At 44.1% G+C, this 23,303-nt stretch overlaps 1 protein-coding gene across 1 annotated transcript in view; it reads right to left on the bottom strand.

The window, feature by feature from the left end:
- Positions 1–23,303, bottom strand: part of DIS2 (Arp2/3 complex, 34 kD subunit p34-Arc) — a 99,177-nt gene that overhangs the window by 46,221 nt on the left and 29,653 nt on the right. The window contains exons 3-6 of the mRNA XM_086788186.1: positions 17,393–17,600; positions 17,132–17,301; positions 16,220–16,297; positions 15,920–16,052 (exon numbers count right to left, since the gene is read on the bottom strand). Of these exons, the coding sequence (XP_086644312.1) occupies positions 15,920–16,052; positions 16,220–16,297; positions 17,132–17,301; positions 17,393–17,600 (589 nt within the window). The remainder of the gene's footprint in view (positions 1–15,919; positions 16,053–16,219; positions 16,298–17,131; positions 17,302–17,392; positions 17,601–23,303) is intronic.

Here is a 23,303-nt window from a genome sequence, read left to right as displayed (position 1 = left end):
AAGTTGGTGCTTTTGCTACTTATTATGATTCATGAAGTGCTTTTGATGTTCACTGACCCTTGTATGCCTGAACAAGGAGAATAGTGTGTTGTTTATCTTGCGATGGTTTCAGGGAAACATTGTTTATGGCTCCCCTTATTGGGATGGATTATGTTTTTGGCATCCTTTATTTGGGATGCATTGGACTTATGCAACTCATGATTATCTCATGGATCAAGGATTTCTATGGAGCACCAGGATATCTACGCATGTGACTGATTCTTATCTTATGTTACACACTTGATCCACCTCTCCTCCAAGCTGCGTGGCCAAAGCACCAACACGGAGTGCAAGTGGTAGAGTGGGCATGACGCTTGGTTGGTAGGGGACTTATGTCTACACTAAGGGTCATGTGGACTGACACCTTGTTGGAATGGAACCCAGTGGAGAGTAGCATGCGTTTGATGTCACCAAGGATTGGAGAACGAGTAACTGCTCCTTCGATTTGGAGTATGGACAGAAACATGATTATGATCTGGACTTACGGGAGTATTTTGTCTCGCCCATTTATTTTAGGACATGATTTTGATATTGGTATTATGGAGACTTATTTAGTCTCGCCCATTTATTTGGGAATTAGGGATATTTTATGAGCTGAAGATCGTGAAATTTTTGGCCTTTGGATTTGGGACATGTGGCAGATAAGAGGATAAAAGTGAGACAAGTGTCCTCACACTCGTCAATTCAGCTCTACGCATGACTTTGTAGCATTTTCTTGCTTATTTGAACATGAGAGAGTTATCTCTTGGGCGAGTTTGAGTTTCAAGCAGGTTTTTGGAGGCTGAGAACTCTAATTTCTCACCATTTCTCTTCATTTCTAAGCCCACCATAGCCATATCCAGCTTGGGGAAAATGATTTTCTGTCACCATTGAGCTATCTAATGGTCCTCTTATCTTCTTGTGTGAGCTTTGGGCTCTGGATGAGCATACTCTGTAGTGGTGCTCCATCGCTAGGACTGGCACGGCGTGATTCGTAGTGCCAGGGACGGGTGGATTGCACACGGTGTATGCTTCTGGATTACCACCGCTAGGACTGGCACGGCGTGATCCGTAGTGCCAGGGACGGGTGGATTGTACACTGTGTGTGTACCTGGAATCATAGTTTCCAGAAACGGCGTTTCTGGAGCACCGAAACGCCGAAACGTTTCGGAAACGTTTCCAGAAACGGAAACGGCGTTTCCATCTTTTATTTTTTTCCAGGGTTCAAAAACCCGCGTGCTCTCTTCGCCGGCATTTTTCGCTTCTTTCCGCCGCCTGTTTGGAGCTGCTCTAGCCATCTACCTTGCCCTCTACTCCTCTACCTCCACATCAGCCCTCTACCACGCCCTCTACCTCTCTACTTGGGGCCTCCACCTTTGCCATCTAAGCTCTACCAAGCAAGAAGGAGTCACACCTTGCTCGCAGCCTGCAGGACCAGAAAAACAGCCTCCACTTCTCGAATCTCTCCGAGTCTTCCGACCTCGAACCGCACAAGTGCCAAGCAAGAAGGAGTCACACCTTGCTTTATGAGGAGCTGACAGTGCCGAGCCACAACACCCGCTGCACCACCCATTCTCAGAGGCAAACTTCCACTTCAGCAGAGGCAGAGGACCATGATCCTACCATTTCTTCATCTGAGCCTGACTCTCATGAGTCGGAGGATGACTCCTCCATGGATGATCTTGATGAGTGATTTTTGGAGCACTTAGCTCTAGGATTTTGTCATGCCAGCAGCAGCTGCTGCCAGCCTGCCAGCCACATGGATATTTTTTGATCATGTTTTGTATTTACTATAGTCTATACATATGGATTATGGATTATGGATGATGGATGATGGATGATGGATCTTGTTTTGTATTGACTCTTTTGAGGCTTGAGCCTACAGTTGTCATTTCTGAATTTTGATCTATCATTTGAGTCTTTGACATTGAACTTAAGCAAAGATGTATTTTTCAAGCTTTTGTAATGTTTTTATTAATTATATATGTATGTATTAAACCCTAAAACCGAAACTCCGTTTCCCCGTTTCTTCCCGAAGGCCGAAACTCCGAAACTCCGTTTCCCGCCGTGCTCCGCACCCCCGTTTCCGAAACTCGTGGAAACTATGCCTGGAATTGACTTTCCGGTGGGCCTGCTTGTGCCCGGAAATGTCAAGTATTGTGCAAGTACATGAACGGAGATTATCCTTTAACAATGTTGCATTGTGCACTCATGTTTGCCTGCCTTTGAAATGTTTTCGCGTGAACTGGTTTCGTTTGCATGCCTGACATGTGTGTCTAGCTCAGGGGTCGGGGACGCCCTCCCGTGAGCCATGGAATGCCTTGTCTTCTGACAGGTTTTGTGGCGTGTGAACAGGTGGGAAATCCTTATTTTAATAAGAGTTTTAAGTTATAAGCCTTATAACTTACAGGTTTCATACTTCATTAAAAGTAGGTGGACACTTTATAAGTGTGGGCACCCTCTTTTGGCCTGGGCACCCTTTTATAGCATGTGGGGTGGGGGTTGGCCACCTACCCCACCTACCACACCCAATCCTTTGCATGGGAAGAAGGCGCCTCACTTCCAGCCCTCTCCCTTGCATTTTGGAGGAAGAAAACACAGCTGCTTGCTGGGATTTAGAGAAAACAGGCTGTACAGCAGCTGGAGCACTCATTATTCTCATGAAACAGGTCGTACAGCTCCTATTCCAACTATTGTTTGAGGACTGAACCACACAGCAGGTACAGCAGGTATATTATCCTCATTTTCTTGCTGATTCTGGTCGTACAGCAGGTACAGCAGGTACATTACCATCATTACCTGTTGAATCTGGCCGTACAGCATCCTTGGAACCCTTTTCCCATGGACTGAATGGTACAGCTTTCTCTCTATTCACTTCCACACGTGGATTCAGGTCTGGACAGCACTCTTTTTCTCTCATGTGTGTACTCAAAACAGCTAGCAGGAGCCCTCTTCACTCCCACGTGTGATTCAGGTCAGACCAGTGGGGTTATCCGCGTGGATTTAGGTCATACGCATTTCCTACAAGTGGCCCAGGTTGTTTCACTCTTCCTACTGGCTGTACGGTGGCTCCAGAAGATTTTCATCGCGAAGAATGAGGAATTCTCCTGCTCTCCTATGTCTGGACTCCTCTTCCATTCACCGAGTCAACTCCGTGAGGGTGCCCCATCGCTAGGACTGGCACGGCGTGATCCGTAGTGCAAGGGACGGGTGGATTGCACGCAGAGTGTGACTCTGGAAGGTGCTATGGACGGGGCAGCCCTTGGTGATTGCAGACTCGGCATCAACAAACATATTTGGGTTTGATACTTTGTTTTTCATTGTGCATTGCTTATTGGAAATTTGGCCTTGGGCCCGTGTACTTGTAACAAATTCTCCCAAGTAATAATATCATTCCTTGGGGGGGGGGCGGCCGTTCCGGCCTCAGTGTGGTGTCATCTATCTATGCTCAGAGTTGTTAATTACTTTCTTTTGCTATTTTGTCTTGTGCTATTGTCTTTTAAGAGTGTATATTAAAGTGCTAATTGGAGAAGTGAGTCCAGGAAGGGGTGACCCCTGCTTGGGTCTCGTTTCATTTTCACTACTCTACACCATCTTGAACACCCTAGATGGCTGTTTTTCAGCAAAACAGTCTTAAAGCTTGCTGAAATTTCTGGTTTTATGTGATATACAGGCTGTTATACTGCTTTATGCGCTCATGGATGAGCCACATGGGCTGGTTTACAAGTTTTGGCACTCATGGATGCAACATACAGGTTGTTAGATTGGTTTATGCACTCACGGATGAGCCACATGGGCTAGTCTACAGGTTTATGAGCTCATGAATCAGCCACATGAGCTGGTTTACACGTTAATGTGCTTGTGGATGAGCCATATGGACTGTCACACAAGTTTATGCCCATATGGAAGAGCCATGTGGGCTTTTATACATGTTTGAGCTATGGAAGGACATGTTGTGTCAAATCCCCAAGGGTCTCCTCGTAAAGCAATCCTGAAACGAGACTCGAAACCTACAAAACAAAGCCATAAAACGTGAAGGGGGTGCAGGCCTGACTCACCACCCAACCATGACAACTATGGGCAAAACCCACAAGATTTGGCTGTCCCCACCGAGCCATGAGCTGAGCTAACTAACGAGACGCACCGACCAATCTCTACTCCATGACGTCCCATAGCACCACGGAGCTACCCTCGCGAGCCTCGAGACTGTTGTCAACCTCGGCTGCATGAAGTAGTGCACGTCTGCACTAGGCCAACTTATTTGGTTGGTATTTCTTGGCAAGCGTGTTTCATTCGTCGAATACTTAGATAAGAGAGCTTTCATAGAATTGAACATTTGGATGAACATGAGTTTGGTGGATTGCTCTAAAGCTAGTGATTGAAAGGAGCAATTAAGTCCAACACTTGAAGTTTAACTTTGAGATAGTATTTCTAGGAATATGTCTGATTGGGAAGGTGTATCTTCCGCATGTGGAGATTGAGTACATTTATATTTGCATACACAGTTCAACTTATTGCTTTGAAGACTATTGGATAACTAAATGATCAATTTTAAACAATTTTGTATTGTTTGACAAGAGCGACCATAGGTATTGCAAAGGTCTTCGGCCTCATTCTAAGAGCGAGCTCAGTTTTATGTGAATAAAACTGAGCTGGGTAACTCTTGAATTACCAAGGTGAATAAAAGCATTCACCTGGGTAATTCTTGAAAGGTCATTGTACTACTTTACTATAACTATCAAGAAGTGTGCTTTCATGCTTTAATATCGGTCCCAAGCCTATATAAGTGAGTAATTGGCTCATGAGTACACATCCTCTTGAGAAGGGATCGAGGAACCATGCGAAGCCTAGACTACAGCTCTAGCCAAACATTTCAGAGGCGGGGGGCGCGGTTGTATGGACATCATGTGCTTGGTGTAAGGCATAGTCATGGTGTTGGTCTAGCCTCATAGCTCGTAAAATAGAGCCCTGCCATGCAAGCTTATTGTCCACAGCCTCCAGCCACAGGAGAGTCGTGGAAGAAGAACTTCTTGCTCACTCATGTGACGATTTGCACCCCTACACACTCCTCTCCACTTATTTTGAGTACAAATTTGTGGCTAGTCTCTTTCGACCCTGGAACATTCTTCCACTAGTACTCTTCCAATCTTCCCTATCTATTGATGAGGGGCACCTCAGGCAGCCTGTCTTAATGCCCTCATCCATCTCCCTTCCAGCCATCCACAGGGAGCCCACCCTCACATTCACTGGGGCAGGTGCTGATATTATCCTGGCTTGGTATCCCTCTGCGCAATCTTCAGCATCTAAAAGGGTCGCCCACTCACTTTTGTGGTGGGCAGTCACAGCCGGCTGTAGCACACAACAGGCCCCTTTCTTCCCAGGACTACTGCACCCCCACAAACAGCAGGTGCGAATACTCAGCTTCCACGACCACCAATCAAATATCGGATCCTCCCCTATCAAAATTCTACCACCTCATGGTTGGACTTCAGTGGGACCTGAACAGGTGGCAATGGAGGAATCCCACCCAGTGGCTTTGGGAGAACCACCTCATGACCTGACTTCAGTGGGACCTGAACAGGTGGCAATGGAGGAATCCCACCCAGCCACAATACCTAGGACTCCCCTTCTTCGAGTACTCAGCCAGACTGGGCCAAGTTTTCCAGTTACATAAGATTGATGGTACACCTGCTTTTCTACAGCCACGCATAGGCAAGCCCACATTATCTCCCCTTCTTTCCTCGCCAACTTTTGGAGCGCTGACAACTTCCGACCAAGGAAGATAACTCTCATCCTGTGATAGGTTGCCAACAACAGCCTTGAAATGCGCACTTGGCTTGCGATCACTTATCGCTTGGCTTCTTGTAACTAGTGCACTGATCCTCAATAGACCCAAAAACATTGCCTTTGGGACTTCCCAAAGGGGTAGCAGTTTTGGTGGCAGATTTGCATCTCTTCACTTTGGACCTAGACAACTCCACGGTTATCACCTAGGGGACCATTGCATGGGCCACAAAAGCAGGCCTGGCACTTCTCTACATGCAGGTTGGCGAGGGTCTCACGCTTCAGCTCACCCATTTTCGGATGACCGCCACTATTGCCAACACAATTCCAATGGCTTCATGGACCCCAAACCCACACTAGCCAACGGTGGGAGCTCATCAGCAGCATTGCATCCTGACATATTTGGCGAACGCAGTGTAGTGAGGTCATCGAGGGCACCACCTGTCACCATTTGGCCACCCGAATGGTTCACTCTTGCTTTCACACTATGTACATATTGGATTGGTGTCCATGGCTTATGGAATGTGCCTATGCATGTGATTGACACGTGTCATGCTGTATAGTTGGATATGACATTCCGCTGGGACTTGATGTTATCATGCCCGGAAACGCCTGGAGGACTTGGCTTTCTGCTGGGACTTGTGCCTTTGTGTACATGCCCAGAAACGCCTGGAGGATTGGCTTTCCACTGGGTCTAGTATTGCGTATGCTTGCCTGGAAACGCCTGGTCTTATATGGTTTCATGAACGGAAATTGCTCATGCCAATGCTGCATTGCATAGCATCTTTATGTGCTTGCTTGCAATTGAAATTGCGTGCTGTTTTCATGCTTGCTTGACCAATGTGTAGTTCCGGGTAAGGGGACGCCCGCCCGTGAACCGTGCGTGTGAAGCTGTCTGCTGACATGGTTGTGTGGCATGTGAACAGGTGGTAAGTATTTCCCGATCTAGGCTCAAATAGCCCTTAGGACTTAGCCAATATTTATAAGTGAGTGCGTTCCCATTTCATTAAAGTTTGGGCGCCCAAAAGTCACTTATAAATTATGACCTCTTCCAAGTTCACACTTACTGAAGTCCCGAGGCGGACAAGACTCAATGTCCAGGACTTGATCCTCCCCTTTTACTCATAAATGGGCATCTCCCCATGTCCCTTCACCTGATTGGACCCCAATTCGCTTACTTATTAAGAGAAATTCGTGTTTTCTCTTCATGAGGATTTTTGGAGGCTGAAAACACTGTTTTTCCATCATTTCTCTCCATTTCCAAGCTCTCCATAGCCATACCCAACTTGCTAGGGTGTTTTCCAAGCCTCCAAGAGTGTTTCCAAGTGCTAATCACTCTCCTACTCACTCCCAATGACTGAAATTCAGCAAAACAGCTCTCATTTTTGCTGTAATTTCTGGTCTTTTTGCTGAAAACCCTAATTTCAGCCTTCCTTTCTCAAGTTGAACCATGGGGGAAGCTTTCCCAAGGTTCCCTTCATCCTCTTGAAGACTTTTGTCGCGAAGGATTGCCGCAAATCGAAGATATCAACACTTCTAAAGCTTCCAACGCGAAGGATTGCGGCAAATCGAAGATATCAACACTTCTAAAGCTTCCAACGCGAAGGCTTCCGCTTGCAATAACTTCTATGAAGACTGGTAAGGTAATTGGACAATGTATTGTCATTACTTACTCAGTAGAAGGGCAGGACTCCTTGTTTAGCCGCCTTGTGTAGTATTTCTCTTGTCCTATGTGCTCTTAAAGATGTTGCTACCTTGCTTGGTAGAACATAGAGCCAATGGTAGAGAATATGGGCACTGAAGTCGGGCCGGGCATCAAGGCAGCTCCTTGGTGATCTACATCGACATACCATTGTTTTCTAAATGCTGAATTTCATATACATTGGCATGGAGGATTTAGCAATGGATGCCCGTGAAACTATGTATTGAATTTCTCCAATAGTAATACAATTTACTCAAGGGAGGGGTCGGCCGTTCCGGCTCATTGTGTGCCTCTTGTCAATTCAGCAATTTACTTCTTGTATTTGAGTAAGTGTCCTTCAAATCTTAGTGTATTTAAGTGTATTGATTAGCATTGTGTTCAACCAAGTTACATTGGTATCAGAGCGTACGGTTCTCTTTCACTTCTACCGTGAGAGACGATCACCGTGAACACTAGCTATCTCTACACTTAGAGCATTATGGACAGCCATACAATGAATGTTGGAGATGCTAATACAAGAGGCAGGGACAATGAAATGCATGCCTCCAATGCTTTACAAGACGAGCAAACTCATGTGGTGCACAATAGGGAACATGAATATGTGGGACAGCCGTCCCGTGGCAAAGAGAAGATGCAAGAAGAAGAGTCCATAGTCTTGAGGGCTGAACTTACTCGTATGCAAGCTCTTCTCCAAGCACAACAAGAAGAATTGAATCTCTATCGCCGCGAGGATCCATTGGTACATGACCGTTTGAAGACCAAGAAAGCTGAATCTTATATGGATCATGCAATGGCAATGATTGCTCAAGAGTTGCACATGCAACCAAGGGATGCAGCACGTGCATACTTGGCTCGTACCGAGGATGCCTATGCAGAAAAGGCAACCATCCCACATGTCTTGGAATCCCCCCAAGTACCCGAACAAGAAGTTATGTCTAAGAGGATGAATCTCCATGCTATGGGAGAGGAACAATCAGTGACTTCACGCCATGCACGAATATCTCATGTAGCCCGTGAAGGATACAATGTTTATGGCAGTGATCAAAATGTATGTCAAATGCCATTGCCGGCTGAAAATGTACATGCACAACCCATGCAACATGGGCTGCAATTTTCTGTTGGTGCAAGTATTCCGCGTATCTCTCATGCCACTCATGCCTTCGAGTGTGCTCGTGAGGGAGAAGCTATGGCTGAAAATGTATCAATGCATGTTGAGGGGCCAGCCATGCCTCATGCTTACAGGGCACATGTATCTATGCCTTATGCATCACCTTTTCGTCCAAAAATGATGCCAATTACAGGGACTGTCCCAATGCACAAACATGGGGGAAAACATGTTGAGATGCACACACATGCATCAAAGTCTCGTGACTTCAAAGTCAGAGACAAATCTGTGAAGTTTGACACATATCATGGGGAATACGATGCATCAAAGGCACTTGCTTTTATTGCCCAGTTTGATATTGCTTTCAATGATGAGGATTTCACTCAGAAATTCATGATCCGGCATGTAAGCATGTTCATGAAAGGCACTGCTCCCCATTGGTGGCTCACGGAGAAGCTGTCACCAAATCCCGTTAGATCATGGGAAGAGTTCAAGGAGAGGTATTATGCTCAATTCTTGCCTCCCAATGCATTGAATGAGATAACAATGAAGTGGGATTGGGTAAAGCAAAATGAGGGGGAATCGGTAAATGCATATGTACAAAAGTTTTGGAAAGTGCTTTTGGAGGTGTCTCCATTTATGCATGTCAATTCTTGCCTCCCAATGCATTGAATGAGATAACAATGAAGTGGGATTGGGTAAAGCAAAATGAGGGGGAATCGGTAAATGCATATGTACAAAAGTTTTGGAAAGTGCTTTTGGAGGTGTCTCCATTTATGCATGTCACCGAGACAGAAAGGAAGAGAAGGTTTCAATCGGGATTGCAACCCGTGTACAAAGCGGGATTACAAATGTATCCTGGTCATACCTTACACCAATTAATCGCAGCCGCCACCGCCACCGAGCAATTGGAACTCAAATTGAGTCGATCCAATAAGGCTAAACCCTCATTTCAAGGCAAAGAGAGAGCTGTCCAAAACCTGCAAAATGATGGACAGCCACCTAAAAGGGACCAAAACCAAGCCAAATCAGGTCCAAAAGCTGAAAATAAGTTTGCTAAAAAGCGCTCTTATAAGCCGACAAACTTTGGTCTTAGTGCTGAGAAGAAGGAGCAATATATGCGTGAAGGCAAATGCTTTACTTGTGGCAGCACTTAGCACATGGCAAGAGCATGCCCAAATAAGAAGAACAAAGCTGAAAATGCTAATGTACCGAAGCCTAATGTGCATATGGTTCCGGATGTGCAAGGCAACACTTCACATGATAGCAAAGATAGGGTTGTATGTAAAGCTTGGGGACAGCTCAAAGATCAACCCGCTTTGTTCATGTTTGATGATTGTGCATCGGAGAATTTCATATCCACTCAGATGGCAGCTGCTTTGGGTATTGAAGTGGAGGACATGGGTCCTCAAATTGAAGCAGGGGCTGCTTTTGTTGGTAGAGAAGTGCAGGTCATGCCTATTTTTGGCAAGTTGCGCATACACATTCAAGGCTATGTGGATCATGAGGATTTTCTTGTGGTGCCTTTGAATGGCTGTGATTTATTGCTTGGAAAGCCTTGGCATACACGTATTGATCCGTACAAGGCTTACAAGACTAACAGGATCACCTTCATGCATAAAGGCCGAGAACATGTAATTGATGCTGGTGAAGAGGGTGATACTATTCTCCTTGTATCTCATGTACAAATTAAGAAAGTAATGAAAAAGAGTATTTTTGCGTACTTGATTTTTGTACGAGATCCTATTGAGAAAACTAATGTACATGTAAACACTCTTTGTAATGATAGGCAAAATTTTTGCAAGAGTACAATGATTGTTTTGCTGATGAGTTACCACCTATACGACCGGAAGATCATCGCATTGATCTTGTGCCGTGTAGCTCACCCCCTAATAGGCCAGCCTATCGTGTAAGTGCATCCCAAAAAGAGGAGATCATGAAGCAAGTGAATGAGCTTCTTGAGAAGGGTTTGGTTCAGCCAAGCTCTTCCTCATATTGTTCACCCGTCCTCTTGGTTCAAAAGAAGGATGGATCCTTTCGTATGTGTGTGGATTATAGAGCTTTGAATAAGCTTACTATCAAGAATCGGTTTCCGATTTCACGCATAGACGACATCCTTGACAAGTTGGATGGATCGGCATGCTTTAGCCAAATTGATCTCAAGAGTGGATATCATCAAGTGCGTGTAGTGCCTCAAGATGTACACAAAACTGCTTTCAGGACAGCATTTGGGCTTTATGAGTATCTTGTTATGCCTTTTGGTCTTACAAATGCCCCGGCTACATTCAATAGAATGATGGATCGCATATTCCGTGGATACAGGAAATTTACAGGTGTCTTCTTTGATGACATCCTAGTCTTCTCGAAGACCGAAGAAGAACATAAAGCTCATTTGGCTATTGTTTTTGAAGAGCTCCATAAGCATAAACTCTTCATAAATGCAAAGAAGAGTGAGTTCTTCTTGTCAGAGATACATTATCTTGGGCATATTGTGTCCAAAGATGGAGTGCGGATGGATCCTACAAAGATTGATGCAATTCGGAATTGGCCCGAATTGAGTTCGGTGCATGAGATCCGTAGTTTTCTTGGATTATGCTCTTACTACCGCAGGTTCATTCGGCACTTTGCATGGATTGCTTCTCCTTTGCATGATTTGACAAAGAAGAAGGCCGTGTTCAAATGGACTAATGTAGAGAGAGATGTATTCCTCAAATTGAAAGATGCAACTACTCATGGCCCAGTGTTGATCGTTTCGGATTTGCAAAAGCCTTTTTGTGTGGAATGTGATGTATCTGGAAATTGCATAGGGACTGTCCTCAATCAAGAGGGACATGCCGTGGCTTATGAGAGTCGTAGATTGCATGATGCACAGCTATCTCTTGGCATTTATGAGAAAGAGCTCTTGGCTGTAATTCATGCACTCACTATATGGAAACATTACCTTCTTGGGGCTGATTTCACTGTGAAGACAGATCACCAGAGTTAGAGGTATTTTCTTACTCAAACTAAGTTGTCAGAGAAGCATATGAGGATGGCCAATTTCCTCTCTATGTTTCATTTTCAGATCTTGCACATCCCAGGAAAGAAGAATGTAGTGGCCGATGCATTGTCACGAAAGCCGTATGTAGCAGCTATCTCAGTTGCCTCTCATGGGGACTTGTATACCATGCGTGATTTGTATCATACGGATGCTGATTTTGCCACTATTTGGGCTGATTTGATGGCTGGTCATACACATGCCTCATATGTGATCAAAGAGGGTTATCTCATGAAAGCTAATTGCCTATGTGTGGTGTCTGACATGAGGCAAAAGGTTTTAGATGAGTGCCATGCTCCTATCATAGAGGCATAATGCCTACTACGCACATGATTGAGCGGTATTTCTTTTGGCCAGGTATGCGAAAGGACATAGAGGCACATGTACGTGCATGTATCACCTGTCAAAAGGTCAAATTTGATAGGCAAAAGGCACTAGGTTTGCTTCAGCCATTGCCTATTCCCACGCAACCATGGGAAAGTATTACAATGGATTTCATTATGGACTTGCCACGTACCCAACAGGGTAATGATGCAATTTGGACAATTGTGGACAGGTTTAGCAAGCAAGCTCATTTCTTGCCGGTCAAAAAGACCATCAAAGCTGAGCATATGGTTAAAATATATCTTGCACAAGTGTTCAAACATCATGGAATGCCGAAGTCCATTGTGGGGGATAGAGATCCCAGGACTACAAGTCTCTTTTGGCGGGCCTTATTTGATAACATGGGCACCAAATTGGACTTCTCATCAGCTTATCACCCTCAAACGGATGGGCAAAGTGAGGCTGCAAATTCAGCCGTGTTGGATCTCTTGAAATGTTATGTGGCGGATCAGAAGTCTTCTTGGGAGAAGTACTTACCGCTTGTGGAATTTGCATACAACAACACGGGGCATGCATCTACGGGAAAGGCCCCGTTTGAGATTGTTTATGGTAAGGTGGTTTTACCACCCATCCTTCGCACAAAGGATGAGATATTTGCAGCTGATGAGTATGTAAGAGACTTGGATATTGCTTTTGCTCAGGTGCGGACAGCCATTGCAAGGTCACAAGACAAGCATAAAAAGACTGCCGACAAGCATAGAAGGCAATTAGATGTTAAAGAGAATGATTGGGTATTGCTGAAATTTGAAAAAGCAAGACTTGCAAAGAGGCCTGGCAAAGAGGGTACATATCCTAAGCTTGCAACCAGGTACAATGGGCCTTTTCGAGTGATCGAGGAGATCAATGAAGTGGCTTTCAGATTGGCATTACCTAGTCATTGGCACATACACAATGCTTTTCATGTGAGTCTCCTTCGCAAGTATGTGGGGCCGGAGCCCAGTGAAATGGTCATTGAGGATCCACCACAAGTGGATGAGCTTGAGGAGATCTTGCAGCCAGAGCAAATTGTGTATCCCAAGGAACGCAAGCTTGCTGCAGGCAAAGTTGTGAGGCGTTACCTTGTGAAGTTTAAGAACTATCTTCCCATTGATGCTAAATGGGTAGATGAAGCGTTCTTCAAAGATTGCCCGCATGTGCTTCAGACATATTTGGATGCATTTCAGTTGCGGACAACTGTTTAGAAGCGAGGGGGGATGTCACCATTTGGCCACCCGAATGGTTCACTCTTGCTTTCACACTATGTACATATTGGACTGGTGTCCATGGCTTATGAAATGTGCCTATGCATGTGATTGACACGTGTCATGCTGTATAGTTGGATATGATATTCCGCTGGGACTTGATGTTATCATGCCCGGAATATCTGGAGGACTTGGCTTTCCGCTGGGACTTGTGACTTTGTGCACATGCCCAGAAACGCCCGGAGGACTTGGCTTTCCGCTGGGACTTGTGCCTTTGTGTACATGCCCAGAAACGCCTGGAGGATTGGCTTTCCACTGGGTCTGGTATTGCGTATACTTGCCTGGAAACGCCTGGTCTTATATGGTTTCATGAACGGAAATTACTCATGCCAATGCTGCATTGCATAGCATCTTTATGTGCTTGCTTGCAATTGAAATTGTGTGCTGTTTTCATGCTTGCTTGACCAGTGTGTAGTTCCGGGTAAGGGGACGCCCGCCCGTGAACCGTGCGTGTGAAACTGTCTACTGACATGGTTGTGTGGCATGTGAACAGGTGGTAAGTATTTCCCGATCTAGACTCAAATAGCCCTTAGGACTTAGCCAATATTTATAAGTGAGTGTGTTCCCATTTCATTAAAGTTTGGGCGCCCAAAAGTCACTTATAAATTATGACCTCTTCCAAGTTCACACTCACTGAAGTCCCGAGGCGGACAAGACTCAATGTCCAAGACCTGATCCTTCCCTTTTACTCATAAATGGGCATCTCCCCATGTCCCTTCACCTGATTGGATCCCAATTCACTTACTTATTAAGAGAAATTCGTGTTTTCTCTTCATGAGGATTTTTGGAGGCTGAAAACTCTGTTTTTCCATCATTTCTCTCCATTTCCAAGCTCTCCATAGCCATACCCAACTTGCTAGGGTGTTTTCCAAGCCTCCAAGAGTGTTTCCAAGTGCTAATCACTCTCCTACTCACTCCCAATGACTGAAATTCAGCAAAACAGCTCTCATTTTTGCTGTAATTTCTGGTCTTTTTGCTGAAAACCCTAATTTCAGCCTTCCTTTCTCAAGTTGAACCATAGGGGAAGCTTTCCCAAGGTTCCCTTCATCCTCTTGAAGACTTTTGTCGCGAAGGATTGCGGCAAATCGAAGATATCAACACTTCTAAAGCTTCCAACGCGAAGGCTTCCGCTTGCAACAACTTCTATGAAGACTGGTAAGGTAATTGGACAATGTATTGTCATTACTTACTCAGTAGAAGGGCAGGACTCCTTGTTTAGCCGCCCTATGTAGTATTTCTCTTGTCCTGTGTGCTCTTGAAGATGTTGCTACCTTCCTTGGTAGAACATAGAGCCAATGGTAGAGAATATGGGCACTGAAGTCGGGCCTGGCATCAAGGCAGCTCCTTGGTGATCTACATCGACATACCATTGTTTTCTAAATGCTGAATTTCATATGCATTGGCATGGAGGATTTGGCAATGGATGCCCGTGAAACTATGTATTGAATTTCTCCAATAGTAATACAATTTACTCAAGGGAGGGGTCGGCCGTTCCGGCTCATTGTGTGCCTCTTGTCAATTCAGCGATTTACTTCTTGTATTTGAGCAAGTGTCCTTTAAATCTTAGTGTATTTAAGTGTATTGATTAGCATTGTGTTCAACCAAGTTACACCACCACCCCACCGGCAGAGACCATTCGCTCCATCTAGATGCACCTCATCCCACACTCTCTGTGGACGCCCGGGCACTTGAGCGCTTGGTAGGTGACTCAGAGTGGTGCATGCAGCAGCACCAGACCACCTTCCTCGGCACTTGGATACCGGGCCCCTTCCTCAAGCGAGGTGACAACAAAGTAGTTTGGTATTCTAGGCATCCGTTGCGGCTTTTCTCACCTCCCCTCATATGTAGCCTCCCTTCGAGAGCTGCCAGCCATGGAGGGAGCCCCCCCTTTTCTGCTACATTGTACATTTTACCTTATCAGAGGGTTGTAGTCCGCTCGTGAGTAGACGCTCTTTTCCTCCTAATTGAAGGATGTTTGGGGTGGGGGGCGGTTGTGGTTGGGTTGACAGGAGAATTGAAGGCTTTGTACGGAGCAATTTCAGGGTCATACTCTTGTATCTCAAGTTGGAGCTATAGGAGAGATGTGAAGTTGCAAACGATCAGGAGGCCAACTGAAGTCTTTCCATAACCCATCAACCAGATCCCACTAAAGACAGGATCCAGGGCAGCTATCCCATATCCAACAATAATACCTAGCTATGGCGTTCCCTCCCAATCAAAACTTGGAATGGATCTATCTCCTGTGGGTGCCCTTTGCTACCTGCAATCGAAGTCCTCTGCTCAGATATAAGAGACACACACACACACACACACACACCCACACACACATACATAGAGGTCCTCCTTCCATGCACTGTGAAGGAGCCTGTCCATTCCAACCCCTCTTAGGACATCAAAAGAGATGCCATCATCATCAAGACACAATGTCGGAAGAACCTTCCAGTTTACATACATTTGACTTCCCACACACACTACCGGAACGAGCCTAAAAGCTACAGATACACAGGACTCTGAGCAAGAAACTTAAAGTTTCACCTTGACAAGTTCAAAACCAGCATCCCCACCAAAACACATTGAGAATGCTTACCTTAACTACAAATCTTATTGGGATTGTGGATGAATATAACATTTAATATGAAAAACTTTACCGAAAGAGACGAATCCTGAATTGGCATCCAGTGCATGAGCTGGGGCACCCTTCAACTCTAGAGGTGGATGAGGGGACCACTGGCAAGAAGGGGCAGTGTGCAATCCACCTGTGCGCCTTGCTTCCATAAACTCCTGTGTTAACAAGTAATTTCACAACAAAACCATTTACAATTAAACAAAACAAGGTAACGTGCACTAGTGTTTATAACACAGAGGTAAGCCGAATATAAAACAAGAGTTTTCTAAGATGGATGTGGCTCACATACAAAAACCTATGGCAAAAAAGATGTGTAACTCACTTGCAAAAAAGATGTTGCAAGTACACTATCATTGCTGTCCTTGAAACGCATCGGAAACACAACAGTCACCTTTTCTGGCTGCCACACAAAACTGCATATCATCACCCATTGAAGATTCCATGACAGAGTTACTTGTAAACACTGGAAAAAAAAAATCCCATCCAATATAAACACTCACACTGGTCGAGTTACGAACCATACACAAACCATTATATAGCTGCAACTCCATCAAGTTGTCCATCATAGCCACGATCTCTTTATGGCTAGTGCTGAAACATCACCTTGCTCACCATATGGGAACATCCTCCTAATGCAATCAACAGTGAGCATTTATGCTCACCAAATGGGACAGGAGAGCTATCTTAATAAAACCAATGTCACCTCAGATTTTTCCCGGGAATTATCAGAATTCAAGCCCTCTATAGCTTGTGTTTATGTATCGTCTTATCCATCATATCCTCCTGATACAAATCGTGCTGTACATGATGCTTACTAGAAGAGTGAAAGAGAGTTAACCCAGAGCAGTGAGGCTGAGTGCTGCCTCTGGTTTTCATGGATGGTATCAGTCTGAATACACCCTATAAACAACCTCCTCAATCCCAAAGTTTTGGGGGGTACCATTAAATTGGCAACCTCTGACACCTAGATCTGATGTCCACCACCATGGCCGTCAAGGGATTTCTTCAGAGAGAGGGATTTTCAAACCACTTGATCCCAGAAACCTTCATGAAATCTGGCTCCATAATGTTGTACTACTTGGGTTTTTTTCTTCCTCTAGTCTTATGTGCATCAATCACATACATGTGCGTGCATCACCATATACAAACAAGAAAAGCTTTCCAAGGAAAATATAGGTTAGCATAAAAACATACTACATTGAATTTTCAGGTATAGCATACAGTAACGCATCACCTGTGGTATAACAAAGAAGGATTCTCTTGGACGATGCACTACTGCCATAAGACGATCTGCTTCTGGAGCAACAACTTTGGCTGCCAGGTGCTTTAATACATCCCTTAGAGGTGCCCCCAATACTATTGCTCGCAGACAAGCCACCTTAATCATCAATTGAACACGATCATCTGCGAACAAAAATCAGCTGGTGAGACTTGACCTCAGTTACCAGACGAAAAATTATTATGTCAGTAGCCTTCCCAAGGAAATGCCCTGCACCTTCGTTTGGTGGTAGTTTTGAGAGGTCAAGTTTTAGTGTAAGTTGAAAACCAGACTCAGCAGGATCGGTTATTTGTGCTACAGATCCACAAGTGGCTTTCACAGCTTCAATTGCGCCAAATGGAAGGCCTCCAGACATAACAGCCTCAGGAGGTGGGGAAGGAAGCCCTATCGACAATAGCATTGACTCTGCATCACTGGAAGACGCCTGCATACAATGAAGATTACTGTGGGATTCACAGCCACCCATAAAAGCAATGAAAACATAGCCAGAACCAAAATAGAGCATCAATTTTCAATCCTTTTGGTGCCAGTCAGAAAGAAACACGCACAAACTGTTCTTCCTAGAGATGTTTAGGGATTTTGATGCTTGGCTTTTTCATGTGTAAGGGCATTATGTTTGCCATAATGATCAATGGTATTCACTCTAGCAAATGAAGGGCCTGAGATGCTTTCCAGCTGCACCCATTGCATAATCTAGTAGGATACAAATTTCAGCAACTAGCTCAAAATTGAAGCCCATGCAATAGTAGAATTTTGGGGGGTTTTCAAAATTAGTCAAAAATTGCCTAATTGAAGCCTCTACAAATTCATATATTTGAGGCTTTTGCAAATTGAAGCCTCCTTCAACACATTCATGTCCTCTGCCCTAGCCCCTCGGCCCAAAATGATTGGCCAAGCATCAATTGCTTGGCGACACCATCGTAAACGGCATCTTTTTCGACACTTCACCACCTTCAACACATTGAAGACATTCTAGGTCCTCTACCCTGGCCCCTGGGCCTAAAATGACTAGCCAAGCATCAATTGCTTGGCGACGTGGTTGTTAAAGGCATCTTCATTGAAACTTCACCAGCTTCAGAAGTTTCTAAACTTCCATCCCCTATGTTTGTGTGTGTGTGAGTGTCATGGGTACTCTACCCAAGTCCCCCTCCCCCGAAAAAGATTTGTAATAAACGTTCAACATGTGTTAGTTTTTATGTGTTTGTACCGCCCTATGTTACAAAAGGCTCCACTATTCCACTTCATCCCTGTTTGGAGTCGGGAGGGGTAGTCACATTCAGCGGACCACAGTTCTCTATGAGGCAGGCAGCAGAGGCTAGATTGGCACGTGGATATGCAGCTCCTCTTTGGCCAGCTGCTCCTCCACCCAAGCAGATACTTCCGTCCGGACTTTATGTTGTTCTTGCCAAATTGGGGGCACTCTGAGGTGAGTCTTCACAAACAATGTTGGCTTCATTGGTTGTGGCTTTGATGAAGCACCTATCTTCCAAGTGTCCTAGTTTTCCACAATATTTGCATTGCAGCTTGGGCTTATTTTTGTACCTGAGCAAGCTGACTATACCCCTTCAATAGCTTGTGCATAGAAATGCTCTCTGCCTCATATTCTATACTGCTGCATATACAACCATAACATGCAGCAAGGTGCAACCCTTTGCTACTATCCACGCTGTGCCGAGTAAGGATTGGTTATCCAATGCTACCCAACACAAGACAGTAGGTGCTGCGCAGATCCAACCATCGGTCGCCATTGCTGCCGGTGCACTTCTGCAAGGTCTCCTATTGAGGGCTGAGCATTGGTTGCCTAAAGCCCACTTGCCTAGAGCACACTTGCCATCGTTCTCTGCGTCCAGCACAGCATCGCTATTACCCTCCGTCTCCGCCATACACTGCCGGCTCACCACGTGGTTCAACAAAGAGAGAATCAGAATATTGGTTTTTTTTTTGTGGTTTTTTTTCAAGGATCCTCTATATAGAGAGTGTTCACATGCTTTTTAAATCGTGGTGAGAAGGATTCTCTATGTAGAGGGTATTTTCATGCTTTCTCATTACTCATACAAGGGACGCCAAAATCTTCACAATGCTGAGTTCTTATGAATCAACCATTGTGAAGAAGATAATCAAGAAAAAGATTAAGAAGAAAAAATCTAAACCTTTTTATTATGATGCTGCAAGGCCATGAATTTCTAGGAGTTTTTATCATGTAACATGCACTTGTATGGAAATGGTGGCTCTTGAGCTCTAATTTCATCTTTGCAATTTTTATTTCTATTTTTGTAAAGGATTTTTAGACATTGCCCTTGTACTACAAAGCCAAGCGGTAAGACCACCCTTCATCATCATGGCTACATTTCAAACGGATAAATTCAACGGCACGAGATTTCACACATGGCAAGTTAAGATAAAATTCACATTAATGAAAAAGGATTTGTGGTCAATTGCAAATGGAAAAGAAAAGAAACCTTCCACTAGAGCAAGAGAGGGAGAATGGTTGCTAAAGGATGAAAAAGCTATGGCTATTATAGCCTTAGGACTCAGTGATAGCTATATACATCATATAACTGATGCCAAGGATGCTGCTAATGCCTGGAACACACTAGATAAAATATTTGGGACCAAGAATAAGCACTCTAAGATTGGGTTAAAGATCAAATTTTTCAAGTTAAAAATGAAGCCTGCAGATACTTTTCCTACACACCTCAACTATATGAAAAGTTTGATGGTACAATTAGCAACAATTTAAGCTCCTGTGGAAGAGGAAGATGCTATTGCAGTGCTTCTCAAGAGCATGCCCAATGAGAAATATGGTCACCTTGTTTCAACCATGTTACCCTGCAAAATCTTCCATAACCTATCTTGGAAACCATTGAAGCTACTTTATGAATTCAAGAAAAAGCAAGAGAACAATGGTCTTAAAGAAGGAGTTTATTTCATCAACAACAACAAAGGTTGTAAGATCACTAGCTCCACTCATTGTGGTAAAATTGGTCATAAAATGAAAGATTGTAGGTACAAAAATAAGCCCAAGCTATAATGAAAATATTGTGAAAACTTAGAAGACAGGTGCTTCATCAAAGCCACAGCCAATGAAGCCAATATTGTCTCTAAAGACTTACCTCAGAGTGCTCCCAATATGGAGGCAAATTGTGTTGTTGCAGAATGGGCCTTTTAAGGCTTGGACACTTTGCTCTTATTTATTTATTGGCCATGATTGACCCATGGGAAGGTGTTGGAAGATGGTTCACCCATGGCCATATCCACACTCATTAGAGCAAATTTATTTGGTACATTAGAAAGCTTGACTTTAGACATCGGATGGTATTTGGGACACGGGGATATTTGATTGGAAGAGTATGGACTTTTGTAACTATTTGGCCCTCCAGACAGGTGGAAGAAGACATGGGAACAGGGTCCATAAGGTTTGATTAAGAAAAAGTACCATTCTTGGTCAAAAAGCAAGAAAAAGCAAAAAGTCAAACAGGGTTGACCGCGATCCAAGGACACCATTGGAAAGAGGAGACTGAGCTGGACCAAAACGCTAAAAGACACTTTCTCAAGAAGTAGCTCTAAGGCCAAAAAGCAAGGCCTTAAAGCCAAAAAAGCAAAGCACCAAAAGTTTATTAATAAAAGTAAAAAGAGCAAAAGCAAAGGCAAAAAGGAAAAAGCAAAGCATAAAAAGGCAAAGCAAAAGCATGGACAAGCTTTTGACAAAAAGCAAAGCCCTTTTCAAGTATAAAAACGCTTGAATCCCTCTTGTAGCATCATGAAGGAGATCGTGGGGTGTGTGTGGGCATCATTATGATCATGGAGAGGAGCTTCTTCGTCATCAACACCTTCTCCAACTTGCTTTTCAAATGTACGGTCATCCCTAGACTTGTATGAACATATGCATGGGCAATACGGACGCGTGTACGGACATAAATTTCAAAAACCCTAAAACTGCTCCAAAAACCCTAAAAACTGGTTTTTGGATGTTTTTGTCGCCCAAAAACCATTAAAACAGATTTCATATCAGTTTTCTTGCCAGAAAGAGCTTTTCCATGGTTTTCTTCATCGACAAGATTGTAGGAGTCGTGGAGATTACCCATGGGAACTTGGACTACTTGAACTTGGATATGAACTTGGACATAGAGCTTGGATATGGAACATAGAACTTGGCCATTGAGCATAGACATGGAGAACTTGGACATAGAGCTTGGGCATGGAACTTGGACATGAACATGGAACTTAGACATATAGCTTGGACATGGATCTAGACTTCGACTTGATCTAGACTTGGTTTTGGATTTGATTTGGACTTGGAACTTGGACTTGGATTCATTGGATTTGGATTTGGATTTGGATTTGGATTTGGTACTAGCCCGGTGAGAGATACTTGTGGGCCATCCCCTGGTGTGCTCGGCATCAGAGATCTCGTGCCTGGACATCGACATCGACTTGGATATCCTACATCGGCATATTTGTTTATTTTGTATTCATTGATTGTATTAATCTTGGCCAGCGTGCCCGTGGATTGTTCCTGAATAAATTCAAGAAAGAGAACGAGGCATGTTCCCCGCTCAATGTGGTGAACTATGCAAGATCCCCTATTCCCTTCTCTCTCTCCCCCTCTCTCTCTATATCTCTTGGACACGTGGTTGAGTCTGTCACAGCACGCCCCGCTGGGCTTACAACTTTTATAAACCCCTAATAGTTTTCCCTTGCATATTCACATAGAGCCCAAAGATGGCCATGATGGAACCAAGGGGAGGTGTTGGAAGTTGGCTACCAATGGCCGTCTCCAATCATTGCTTGAATGGAAATTGGGTATGGTTTTTGTCATAAACATCATAGACTATGGTTCATGTGATTGTATGGATATAAAAGGGTATTAGCCATTGACAAGAGATAGTAAATGGGTAAAGAAATCAACTAGAAGAAGACGCCTCATGCAAGTGGCCAAGTAGAGATTCCATAGGTTAGAATCTAGCTTACATGGTTGACTACCCATGTGGAGAGGATGACATCCTTGCTTATGTACATCAAGGCATCTACCTTGGCTTATTTAAGAAGCTTCTTTCATCAATGGAAGGATACGAGTTCTTTGCTATCACGCTCCATGTTTTTTATTAAGTGCTAATCATTTGATTAAGTGTTATTCTCATTATCACCATGCTTAGTTGCGCCTTTCATCTTCCATAGCCATGCGATTCGATCATGGAAGGTGCCTCATGCAAGTGGACAAGCGGAGATTCCATAGGCTAGAATCTAGCTTACATGGTTGACCACCTATCTAGAGAGGATGACATCAATGCTTATGTACATCAAGGCATCTACCTTGGCCTATTTAAGAGGCTTCTCTCATCGATGGAACGATACGAGTTCTTTACTATTATCCTACAAGTTTTTTCTCATTTGATTAAGTGCTAGTCATTTGATTAAGTGTTATTCTTATTATCACCATGCTTAGCTACACCTTTGATCCTCCATAGCCATGTGATAATAAGAATAACACTTAATCAAATAAGTAGCACTTAATCAAATGAGAAAAACATGGTAATAATAAGAATAATACTTAATCAAATGAGAAAAAACATGGAGCATAATAGTAAAGAACTCGTATCCTTCCATCGATGAGAGAAGCCTTTTAAATAGGCCAAGATAGATGCCTTGATGTACATAAGCAATGATGTCATCCTCTCCAAATGGGTGGTCAACCATGTAAGCTAGATTCTAGCCTGTGGAATCTCCACTTGCTCGCTTGCATGAGGCGCCTTCTTCTAGTTGATTCCTTCACCCATTTACTACCTCTTGTCAATGTCTAATACCCTTTTACATCCATACAATCACATGAACCACAGTCTATGATGTCTATGACAAAAACCATACCCAATGTCCATTCAAGCAATGATTGGAGATGGCCATTGGGAGCCAACTTCCAATACCCCCCCTTGGTTCCATCATGGCCATCATTAGGCTCTATGTGAATACGTAAGGGAAAACTATTAGGGGCTTACAAAAGTCCACTCTTCTAATCAAATATCCCAAATACCATCGCATGTCTAAAGACAAGCTTCCTAATGCACCAAATAAATTTTCTCTAATGAGTGTGGATATGGCCATGGATGAACCATCTTCCAACACCCCCCCA

This window comes from Cibotium barometz, chromosome 52 (genome assembly GCF_041138505.1).
Source record: "Cibotium barometz isolate CiBa-2024 chromosome 52, ASM4113850v1, whole genome shotgun sequence".
Lineage (NCBI taxonomy): Eukaryota > Viridiplantae > Streptophyta > Polypodiopsida > Cyatheales > Cibotiaceae > Cibotium > Cibotium barometz.
The sequence above is the reverse complement of the archived record's forward strand: the minus strand, read 5'-3'. Positions and strand labels throughout refer to the sequence as shown.